This window comes from Mustela nigripes, chromosome 1 (genome assembly GCF_022355385.1).
Source record: "Mustela nigripes isolate SB6536 chromosome 1, MUSNIG.SB6536, whole genome shotgun sequence".
NCBI classification, from domain to species: Eukaryota; Metazoa; Chordata; class Mammalia; order Carnivora; family Mustelidae; genus Mustela; species Mustela nigripes.
The window spans coordinates 63,964,939-63,977,184 of record NC_081557.1 but is presented as its reverse complement, the minus strand read 5'-3'; the positions used below and the strand labels follow the sequence as shown (position 1 = coordinate 63,977,184).

The 12,246-nt window shown below is 39.3% G+C and overlaps 1 protein-coding gene across 1 annotated transcript in view; it reads left to right on the top strand.

The window, feature by feature from the left end:
• Nucleotides 1–384: 384 nt before the first annotated feature.
• The window catches only part of NOX4 (NADPH oxidase 4), a 174,301-nt gene continuing 162,439 nt past the window's right edge, over nucleotides 385–12,246 (top strand). The window contains exons 1-2 of the mRNA XM_059412437.1: nucleotides 385–655; nucleotides 1,334–1,429. Coding sequence (XP_059268420.1) covers nucleotides 599–655; nucleotides 1,334–1,429 — 153 coding nt within the window. The 5' untranslated portion in view covers nucleotides 385–598. The remainder of the gene's footprint in view (nucleotides 656–1,333; nucleotides 1,430–12,246) is intronic.

Genomic DNA, 12,246 nt, shown 5'->3' with positions numbered 1-12,246 from the left:
GTGCACAGGAGGGTATTTCCGGCTCGAATTGCCTTACGGAGGCTCCTTGAGTGGAACTTTTTTGGCGAAAACGACCCGTGCCAAAGAGCTAGGTGTGCGCGAGTGTACGAGGGTGCGGCGGGCTTCCCCACCTAGGGTACGGGTAGCATTCTCCGCATCTTTGTGGGTCTCTGCGAGCCGCGCCGGCGGGGCTGAGGCTGCGCGGGGGCCGCCCCCGGTCCCCAGCCGGACACCCTGAACCGCAGCAGCCACAACAACAGGCTCGCCCGCAGACAAAGGGGCGGGCGCGGCGGGGCTGGCTCGCGCCCCCGGGCGGCGGGGACCGGGAGCGCGCGCTCCGAGCGCCGGACCGGGGCCGCCGACGGCGCAGCGCAGACCCCGCGCGGGCCGTAGCCGCGGCGCCCGGAAGACCCGGCTCCGGGACGCAGACCCCGCCCGGGCTGGCTCGGCGCCGGGCTCCGGGCTTCCACTCAGTCTTTGACCCTCGGTCCCCGCCCGCTCCCCCCTCGCAGGCCGCACCACTGTAACCGCTGCCCCGGCCGCCGCCGCTCCTTCTCGGGCCGGCCGGCGGAGAGCGCAGCGCGGCGGGGCCGGCGGCATGGCTGTGTCTTGGAGGAACTGGCTGGCCAACGAAGGGGTTAAACACCTCTGCCTGGTAGGATGGCGGGCAAGGCTCTCCCTGCGTTTTGTCTCTCGTGCAGCAACTTTGATTCATTCTCTGAGCGTGCGCGGGTGGGAAGCTGGAAGAAGTTTCGCCTCTAATCCAAACGTTCTCAACTAACAAAACTTTCCGCTGTTAATACCTGGAGATAATACCACCACCTACCCCCCCCCCCCCCACCTCCCAATCGCATCCCGGCTCCAAAGGCATGGGAACTTTTCTGCACACTGATGGGAGAGCGGATGTGGAGGAAGGGAGAAGAGATCACTTTTAGTGAACACAACTTTTTCTTAACCCTTTAAACATCTTCCCCCGCTTTACTCTTTCCCCAGATTGCTTCTGTTCGGTGTTGCATTTTTAACAACATGCAATTCTCCGGACGAGGTGATGTCACCGATTTCTTAGGCTCATTTTGTACTGCAGAGGATGTCTGCCGATCATTTGGGAGACTTCTTTGCAATCCAAATGCTTCATCTCAAGTGCAGAAACTGAGTTAAGATTTGCTTTGCTCTTTTCAGCTTTGTTTTCAGCCTGCTGGTTAATTGAAAATGCTTTCTGCAATTACTAACCCAGCTTCCTCTGAAAGTATTGAGTCCAACGAATGTACTTAAGGTTTCCATTCATCAAGTAATGTTTATTTTTAAATTTGTTTTCTCTTTCTCTGTGATATAGTTTATCTGGCTCTCCTTGAATGTCTTGCTTTTCTGGAAAACCTTCCTGCTGTATAACCAAGGGCCAGAGTATCACTACCTCCACCAGATGTTAGGGGTAAGTGGGACTTGGGTAACCTGGTAGAATGGGTTTAAGGTAGGCGGACACTGCTACCAGGCTTGGTCAGTTCTTCCATTTATTAAAGAAACCCTGGTTGTTCGCTTCAGAAAGGCTTGTCCTTCTCTGAAGTCGTCCCGTTTTCTTGATGCATCATTTACACTCATGTAGGTTAAAAGGACTGACTCTTTCAAGACCCAAAGATTCTATGTGCTAAAATGAAGGGAATGAACCTGTCAGAACAGGCTAGTAGTGCCTGAGAGAAGTTGCAGCTTCTTGTCAGCTGCCAAATGCCTTGAAGGATCTGCTTCTCCAGCAGGACCCACCAATGGTAGGCTTTTAGTTTTCACTAATGAAGACTTCAGCTTGCGCATAAGCTTATCCAGAGGATTTCTGCACTGTTTCCTTTTACTGCCATTTCTCACAAAGTATGTGTCTGAGGCAGCTATTCATTTCTAGCCGTTTCTTAGCTTCTTACCCTAGGTTACTGGTTGATTATGGTTCCAGGGTTCTGGTCTAATATGAGAATGATATTGTGCAGAACTTTGTTCTGATTTATCTCATGTTGATATTTTTCCTTTTCTCTGGTCCATGGCGTTTCTGATCTCATTCTTTCCGTTCTTACTTGACTCCTTAACAGAAGACAGAGGCCTTGAGGACATCTCACTTTATATTAAGAGTCAGCATTTTCTGAGCAACAAGCAAGAAGAATAAAGTGTATTGAAAAATTTTAGAGCATCTGAAAAAAATTTTTGTCATTCCCTTTCATTGGGGAAGAGAACACATTCTAAATAGGAGATGCATTGTTTTCTTTTCTGTGGTTTAATGATGTTTTAAAATTAGGATTAGTTCACGTGAATTTAGTGGAACCAGCTTTGCATTTCCTACTTTACATTTACGGATCTTATTTATCTTCAGACTTCAGCTCGGAGAGTAGTGCTTGGCACATGCTAACTAAGACTGCCATCAATTGAGATTTAATTAACTGATGTTTTATTTTATACAGTAAAGTACTATTTTTCATTATCTTTCGGTCACACAATTGATATTTTCGAAGTTTAACACCGATTTTTTTTTTAAAGATTTTATTTATTTATTTGACAGAGAGAGATCACAAGTAGGTAGAGAGGCAGGCAGAGAGAGAGAGAGGAGGAAACAGGCTCCCTGCTGAGCAGAGAGCCCGATGCGGGACTCGATCCTAAGACCCTGAGATCATGACCTGAGCCGAAGGCAGCGGCTTAACCCACTGAGCCACCCAGGCGCCCTTAACACCGATTTTTTAAAAGAGCTTATTTTTTTAGAGCTATTTAGAGTTCACAGTAAGATTGGCAGTAAGGTACAGGGATTTCCCCTATGTTCCCCTACCCACACACATACGTAGCCTCCCCCATTATCAACATCCCCTACCAGTATGATACATAAGTTACAGCTGATGAACCTACATCGACACGTTATCGCCATCCAACACCTGTATTTTTAACTAATGGGTTAAGAAAAATATTCTCAAAGATGAAACTTATTTTATTGGTAACTGTTAAAAATTATTTATTATTTTAGAGCAAGCAAGAGAGAGAGAGCACACACTGGGGGAGGGGCAGAGGAGAAGGGAAGAGAATCTCAAGCAGACTCTGTGCTGAGTGTAAGCCCAAAATCCAGCTTGATCTCACAATGCTGAGATCATGACCTGAGCTGAAATCAAGAGTTGGGTGCTCAACCAGCTGAGCCGTCCAGGTGCTCCTCATTTTCTTGGTAACTCTTAAATCTGAACATTTCTTTCTCTTTCTCATTTAACCACCTTTCCATTTAACCATCTATCAAACTGTCATGAAACCCATGCTTTTCAAGTGGGCACACGGAAAGGGAGCCCTTGTTCCTGCCCACAAGTTTCTTATAATCTAGTGGAAAATCGAACAATAAATACTTAAAATTGAATAAGCAAGTTAAGAAAAATTTTCTCTAATAAATATATGAAGATCTCTGACCTTTTAAATTTTTTTTCCCCCTTGTAAGTCCCCTTAGGTATGAATTAGTGAACACAGGATTTTTCAGTAGGCAGTATCTGACCTTTTATGTAACTATATGAATAACTTGGAGAAAACTCAAAAGGGTTATGATGGCAAATTTTCTTGTCAAAAATGACAAATTTTTTAAAGGAGATATTTGTATTAATATACAATTTAAGAAGAGGCAACTTGAAGCCAGAAATGAACTTTGGATTTCATCTCAATGATATAGTTTAAGCTAAAATAATAACTTATTTAAAATTAATTATTTTGGAAACAAGCAAGTTAATTTTTATGAGCTTAGATTCTGTGTGACAACATCAAATTTATTTTGGTGACAAGTCAGATACGATGAAGGGTATACACATAAACACACATATAACCCAACTAATTAAAAAAAATTATTATTATTTTTTTTCTCACCATCACATTCTAGTGCTTTTGTTTGAATAATAAGACAGGTTAGGGAGATTCAATGGTGAGGCCAAGGAAAAAATGATAAAAGGCCTAAATTGAAAACTGTGAGTACAAAGTGCAACAAACAGATAGAAGAAGAGAGGGTTCATTGTAAATTAGTTTTTATAGAAACCTAAGAATGATCAAAGTGAGTTGACCCTTAGGCCATCCTGTCAGAAGTCAACACTGTGTGAAAAGTCACTGTGGGGAGGAAAGGAATGGTTTTTCTCCTTGTCATTCTCCTGAAAAATGAAAGATGACTTCCAAACTTCTCAGTTTTCAGTAGTTACCTATATGATATTTTTCTCAGCATTAATTTATCTAAATCATTTTGGAATGTTTTCAGTCTATATTTTTAGTGAAAAATGAACTCTATCTATGGTTTTACTATTTGTTTTATGAAGGAGGACTTAATTTTATTTGTCCTAGGCTTATTATTCTTAATCTTTTGATGATTATGGTATTACCTTATATAGTGTAAGAATTGGCAGGCATCTTTCAAGTGGCAAAGAAAATAGAGTATAACAATGGGATATAATTAATCTTAAAATAAATACTTCTGACTCCCATCTTTTACATGTGTAATACTGATACTTCCTTATTATTAACTTACTGCCTTAGTGCATTTTAGAGCCTACCCTCATGAGGACAAGGTCCCACTGTGATGAATTTTAGAAAGACTGAAAGGAACATAATAAGTGTTCTGATATTACAGATGTCTCTCTTTTTTAAAAATATTTATTAATTTATTTTAGAGAGAGGGAGAAAGAAAGAGAGCACGAGTGGAAGGGGTAGAAGGAGAGAGAGAGAGAATTTCAAGCAGATTCTCCATTCAGCCCAGAGCCTCAGGTAGGGCTCGATCTTATGACCTTGAAATCACAACCTAAGCCAAAACCAAGTCGGATGCTTAACTGACTCTGCCACCCAGGTTCTCCCATAAGTCTCTTGAAGGTGAATTTTAGATTCCTAAAAATAATGATGGTATTCCTGGAGATGAAATTACTACCACTTTAAAACACAAATCGAAGGAGTTCCTCCAGTTGCTGATTATTTTGATAATAGTATTGAGTATAAAGATTGCCAGTATTCATCTTTAAAAGTAAGGTTACAGTAACAGTCATAGAAGTATGAGGGGAGGGAAGGGTCTACAGAATATAGCCCATTTGCAAGAAGGCATAGATATTGACAAGCAGTTAATTCTTAGTAGTTGGAAATCTCTGCTTTCTACTGGAAACCAACTATGTATTAACAAATCTACAAATGTTTGGTTTAAGCCAGGAAACCATTCTTCCCATTTTACACATGGGAAGAAGTAGGCTGAGGAAGCTGATGACTTGTTCAGCATCCGACCTGGGATGTGATTGCAGTCCTGTCTGACCTTTTTGCCTTTCCTCATGCTACACAGATTTTCAAAACACTTCACTGGCCCATCTCTGGTAGTTAGGCTACTGGTTACTATTACTCACCATCAGTGCTGCCCAACGGAAATGTAATGAGTCATGCAATTCAAATTTTTTCTGTAGCACGTTAAAAAAGTTAAAACTCCAGTGGCATTAAGTGTAATAATGTATTTTATTTAAAGTGATCTATCTAAACTATTGTATTGGATTGAAGTATTCAACATGTAGTCAATATTTTTTAAAATATCAATGAGGTATTTTAGGCTGTTGCCTAAATGTATTTTATACTTGTGCACATCATAATTCAGTCACCAGATTTTCATCAGAAGTACTTGACTTGTGTCTAGGTTTCATAAAATTTTACAAATAAAAAAGTGAATTGACATACCTAAGCTGTTCCAAACGTATTTAAAAATTTTCTAATAACACAAAGAACTATTCGCTTTAAGTTTTAAATTAAAAAAAAATACTAAACCTAAAAATTCAGTGTCTTGGTGGGCCTAGGCACATTTCAGATGCCTAATAGCTGTGTGTGACTAGTGGTCACCATTTTGGACAGCGTAAGCATAGACTGTGGGAGAAGATATTCCTACTCCCATGGTCATACACACTTACCATTTTGTTTTACAGCAAACAGCTGGCCACCAACCAGCCCAATAAAAAAAACATAGGGATATTGGTAGTGTTCTTACTCTCCCTCTCCAAAACTGGAGTTTATATCGGATGGGAAGTCATGGGCCCTTTTTATTTGTGGGTCACCTTAAGAATATCTCTGACTTCTCCCTAATCATCTGTGGTGGGGACCTTTGAGAGTGAAGGTAAACTTATTTAATGCTCAGAACTAGTGGCTTTATTTTTTACATCTATATTTATTTATATTTATGGGATGCTAGTGGTTTGTTCTCCGTCCAGGATTAATGGTTTAAAAAAGTCACGTAAAAACTGACTGAGAAAAGAAGATCTTAACTGATAGAAGATAAAGTAACATTGAGGTTAATGTGTCTTCGTAGGAGTTTTCATCAGGACTGTTCTCTCCCAAACTGGTCTGACCCAGACCTGGAGGCAGCCTGGTCACGGCTGGTTTATGCCTGAGTTAATGTGCTAATCAGACTGTGCACTTCCTAGGAGATGTTTAATTATGACATGCTGTGAGTTTTGGAATCTTAAAATTAAGCTAAGAAGAAGAAAAAAAAGTTCTTTTGAGGGAAGCCAAAACAAACACACTTACACATAAACTAACCAAGGAATAACCTCCTCTACCTTCCCATAACAAAATTTTAAATAAAGGAGTACTTTGATTTTTTTTTTTTTAAGATTTTATTTATTTGTTTGACAGAGAGAGAAATCACAAGCAGGCAGAGAGGCAGGGGGGGGGGGGGGAGCAGGCTCCCTGCTGAGCAGAGGGCCCGATGCGGGACTCGATCCCAGGACTCTGGGATCATGACCTGAGCCGAAGGCAGCGGCTTAACCCACTGAGCCACCCAGGCGCCCGAGTACTTTGATTTTTTAAGATAAAATCTATTTTTGATTTATTTGTTTTCAAGGAATGGAAGATGCAGTTGCTTGCACTTTACTAGAAAGTCCTAACATGTTGTCACTGACCCTGAGAAATATGGATTTCTTCCCTAAATTTTTTGAAATATTGGGCAGTTTAACTCAATATATTATGGATAGAAGCCCTCATACTGAAGTTCATCTATTTCTGAGTTGTATTTCTGATGTTTTAATAATTAACAGATATAATTTAATTGATAAGAACATCTTACTTTGAGAAGAGAATGTGTTTTATAGACCAGATTCAATGTGGTTTGGTTTTACTATCTTTTTCCTCCCAAACTAATGTTTGTATATGGAACATTCAGTTTCAACCTAGTTATTCTCATGGTGCCATGATGAGATGTTTAATTTTTTTTGCTTTGTCTCACAATTATTATTATTTTTTTAAGGATTTTATTTTTAAGTAATCTCTACACCAAATGTGGGGCTTGAATTTACAACCCCGAGATCAAGAGTCTCATGTGCTACCAACTGAGCCAGCCAGAACCTCCCCCCCAACAATTATTTTAGATCTACTGCACCATCATGAAGATCTTTTTTTTTCTTTTTTAAAGACTTTTATTGAGATACCTGTGTTAGTTGGAAAAAAGCTGGGAACATTGAGATTTTTTCTAGTCTCAGAGTGATGATCTATCTTTGGTTAATTATTATCCTTTAAGTGATTAAGAAATATTAACTAATTTACCCTCTCAAAAGTCCTAGAAGTTATATCATAATTAACAATTTTTGGAGACAGAAATCTGATGTCCTGTGAATTTGTTAAGGTCAGAGATTAGACTGTCTGTGCAAATGCACCTAGGATTTTAAATCAGTATTGGTTTCATAGCTGACCCAAGCAGCTTTACTTCTGCTGAGAAGGAATATATACCATCTATGAGTTTTAGAAAAGGCTTGATCATTAATTCTTTTCATTTATTGCATAAAATATAAAAGCAGCTAGATTTGCCTAAGCATGCAGTGTGTTTCAATTCAGGGGATATTTTTTAACTGAATGGGTGATTTTTTGTTGTTGTTTGTTTTTATTCTTAGCATTCTGCTATCTGAAAATACTTTACTTCCTGTTTATTGGCGGGTGAAAGGACTTACTTTTACCCTTGATGCAATCGTTATAGTCTTAATCCTTTTACAGTATTGGAGACTCAGGATTTTAGACTTGGAATTAAGCTTTGGTATCTTTACATAGACTTCTTCCTCATTTTTCCAAACAGAAAGATGAAGTTGAAGTCATTTGCTCACCATCACCCACTGAATGAGTGGCTTGGTCACGATTCTGGTCTATTGATCCTCAGTCCAACAGTTAGTCTGTTATGATGAACAACTCTACGCACATACACATAAACAAATTAAACCCCACACTGTGTAGACCACTAGCTTTCCATCTTATGGGAAATGATACTTAAAGATGTTTAGCGATTTAAGAAGTTAAGATAATTTACTCCCAAGATAACATAATTTTCAGCATTATAGTTGTTTTAGATTTGTTTCAGACAAATTATCAAGGAATTTTTTATGAGACTTATTTTTATTTAAATTATTTCTGATTCCATAATATTTTTTGGACTTAACAGCACTCAGTGTTTAACCTCTTTATTATATATAGCTGAATGTCCACTGCATAATTGTCTTTTATCAATACCAGCCAAAATAGCATAGAATTAGAAGGTAGAATTAATTTTAGAGAATTTCAAATCTACTTACTTCATTTTGTTATTAATAATATTAATAACATCAATAGTAGGTTATATTCATTGAGGACTGTCTAGTAAATAGGCTTTGTGTGGACTAATTTGCTTAAGATTTTCCATTCATCCTGTGGAGTAGATTTTTTTTTTTTAAAGCCATTTATTTATTTAAGAGAGAGAACATGAGCAATGGTGGGGAGGGAACAGAGGGAGAATCAGACTCCTTGCTGAGCAGGGAGACCAACTTGACTTGGGGCTCCATCCCAAGACCCTGAGATCATGACCTGAGCGAAAGGCAGATGCTTAACTGACTGAGCCACCTAGGTGCCCCCAGAGTAGATATTTTTAATTTTTCACCTGAGCAACTGCATTAGGGAAGTTCTGTGACTTGCTAGTGAGTGACAGAGGCAGGACTCCAGCCCACACATCCTGGTTCCAGAACTTGTATTGTTAACTATTGTGCTCTTCTGTCTCTATGTGACATTATATTAGGCCGAACTACATGAATTGCTATTTAGATAAAGAATAATCAAATAACAGCCATTTCATATAGTTCAACCTGATAACAACTATTACCATTTACTAATCACATAGTATAGGCCAGATATAATTAGTTCTTCGCTCTTTCTTTATATAATTTCACTTACTCCTTTTATTTAAATTATCCTTGTAAGTAACAACCCTGGAAGATAGGAAGCATCACTTTTTAGGGGATTGAGAAACTGAGATTCTGAGTGGTTAGGTAATTGTCCCCAAGTCACACAACTAACCCCAGGAGAAGCCCTATTGGAACCCACATTTGTCTCATACTGAGGACCTTGTTTTCAATCACTGTGCACTCCCAGGGAGGTTCTGAGACAGATGGGGTTAAAACCGGAATTTTCTGATGTGTCCTCCCACTGGCTGTGCATCAGACTGTCTATATGTATGTTTGTGTGTTTTTGTATCGATAAGTACTCGATCAGGAATCAGGGGAAGAATATTGTTTATGGATTATTCTTAGACCTGGCACAGACCTGTAGACCTCAGCCTAACTGGTGCCTCCCACGCTAGTTTGCTCAGGCGTCCATAACAAAGTACCACAGACTGGGCGGTCTAACCAACAAAAATGCGTCTCCTCACAATTCTGGAGGCCATATGCTTTATGCTTTCTCTCCCAGCCTGAGGCAGAAGAGCTTGTAGAATGACTGAATGTTATAGGGATCTTACGGATTAATCTAGTTCATTTAGCTCCTTTGACAGATGAACTTGGTGAAAATAAATGTCTCCTTTATCAAGTCAGTCTTTTAATCTTAGTCAAGTTTTCTAATTCATCATGCTCAGCAATGTGATGATCTTAAAATTGATTTTAAAAGTGCCTAGGTCATACTGGGGAAGAAAATAAAATATTCAAAAAACAATCAAATAAAGATCATTAAACCATGAGCTAAATGGTTATGAGTTTGAATCCTAGCTCAGGCCTTTATCTCCCTTGATGATTCTGGTAAATTTCTATTCTGAGTGTAAGTTTAACTCATTTGTGAAGTTGAGTTTAAATCTTTCCCTCAGTTTATTTGTGAAGATTACATGAGAAAATGTGGGTGAAATGCTTAGCACTTGGTACATAAGTACTCAGCAAATGATAGTTATTACTGTAATTAGGTAGTGTTATTTAGCATTCCTAGTATTAATAGCACTGAATAGGATTATTATAAATTATTTATGCTTGTAAACAAAAATAAGAGCCAAAATTCATTGAAATGTTCTCATGGACACACATTGTATTACTTTTTTTTTTTTTTTTAAGATTTTGTTTATTTGGGGGAGAGGCTGTGTGCGAGAGAGAGAGAGAGAGAGAGAGAGCGAGAGCGAGCGTGTGCACACAAGCTGTGGGGAGGGGCAGAGGGAGAGGGAGAAGCAGGCTCCCTGCTCAGCCAGAAACCCTTGCACACTGGATTCCAGGACCTGGGATCATGACCTTGAGCCTAAGGTAGACACTTAAGGGACTGAGCCATCCAGATGCCCTGAATTGCATTCTTTATACATTTTTTTTTTCAAAAGATTTTATTTATTTATTTCTCATACAGAGAAATAGCGAGAACAGGAAACATCAGCAGGGAGATTGGGAGAGGGAGAAGGAGGCTTCTCACAGAGCAGGGGCCCCGATGTGGGGCTTGATCCCAGGACCCTGGGATCATGACCTGAGATGAAGGCAGATGCTTAACAACAGAGCCACTCAACTAGTCCATAAGGTAGATTCTATTACATAAGGAGAAACTAACAAATTATAAATAACTTGCTTGTGGGATAAAGTACCAAGGATAAAAACCATTATATAATAGGTGTTCCCCCAGATGCCAATTCTCCTCTTTCCTTCCCTCTTCTCTCCTTCATAGCCACACATGACAGTTCACCTAACTGAAACATGATGAAATTGTTCTATGTATCTCAGAGTGTCATGTTGAGTATAAGATGATACAAAGGATAGGAAAGTACTTTGAATAATTGAAAACATCATGGATGTGAAAAGTAGTTATTCTTTACTGTTGCTGCATCCTGTCATTTGTCCCAGCTTTTAAGGCTCCAGCCATGGCACCATGACAGAGCTCCTCCAGGGGTCAAAAGCAAAGTCATGGAGAAAGGAATGAGGGACAAGTGTCAGATGGCCTTTCATATTCAATATGCATTACATTTACAGTATTGACTCTTGAAATGAGATCTTGATGGTTTGTGACATGTTGTAATTAATAATTTGTGCTAAGGCATGAACTTAGCCTTAAGACTTAAGCCTTAAGAATTTAAGACTGAGACCTTAGTAGAAGAGCAGATGACTTAGGTGGGGAGTGGGTCTCACTTCTTAGTATCCACATTTTAAAGCAGCTTTGTGATGTGATAACAAGCAAACAATGTGGTAAAAATAAGTGTGAAAATTGGTTTCTTTAGTGCTTTGGCAGTGGGACTAAAGAAAAAGTAGATTAAGGAGAAGATGGACTTTGCATGATCGATAGAATGTTTACGTATTTAGAAATTGAGAACTTGAATTTGATAATGACTTCATTTGATAAATGAATCAAATACAAGTTCTATGGGGAATTGGTTTAAATCACACGATTTAAGGGTTTTCTGAATTTGGGAAATTGTTAAAGGTCTTCGGACACATCCCAAGGATATCAGAGGTCTTCGATAGTTTAAGGCAAGAAGAGATGTGTGATGTACATAAAGTAAAAACATTTTATACACCTGAAATTTAAGAAGAAAAGTGGGCACTTCAATACTAAGATAAATATAAGAAATGATTTATGATGAATGCCTTTCTGACTAGATTCCTTTTTCTGGTGATAAGATGATCCAATAGTTGATTTCAAAGTGCCACTAATTTTGTTTCATGTGATCTTTGAAAGCTCAGGTGCATTGGAAGGATACAAAGGGGTAGTGATCCAAACAAATTTCTTTTGATTCTCTATGCTAATTTCCCCCACCCCCCATTTCTCTCTCTTATGGGCCTTCTAATTACCTGCATAACTTGCTGTTACCTTACCTTGAATGAAAACGTTGATTTCCAGGCTGATGAGGGTGACCCAAGAAAATCGTGGTACAAGAAAAGAACCACCCCTTGTGAAGATGCTGAAAATAGGGTGATAAGAATGCATTTACCTCTCACTGATCTCCTTGGGCCAAGTTGCTTTTGAGAAGTTACTTTGGGCCTTTGAGCTTTGTTAATTCTCTCAGTTTGAAAAGCA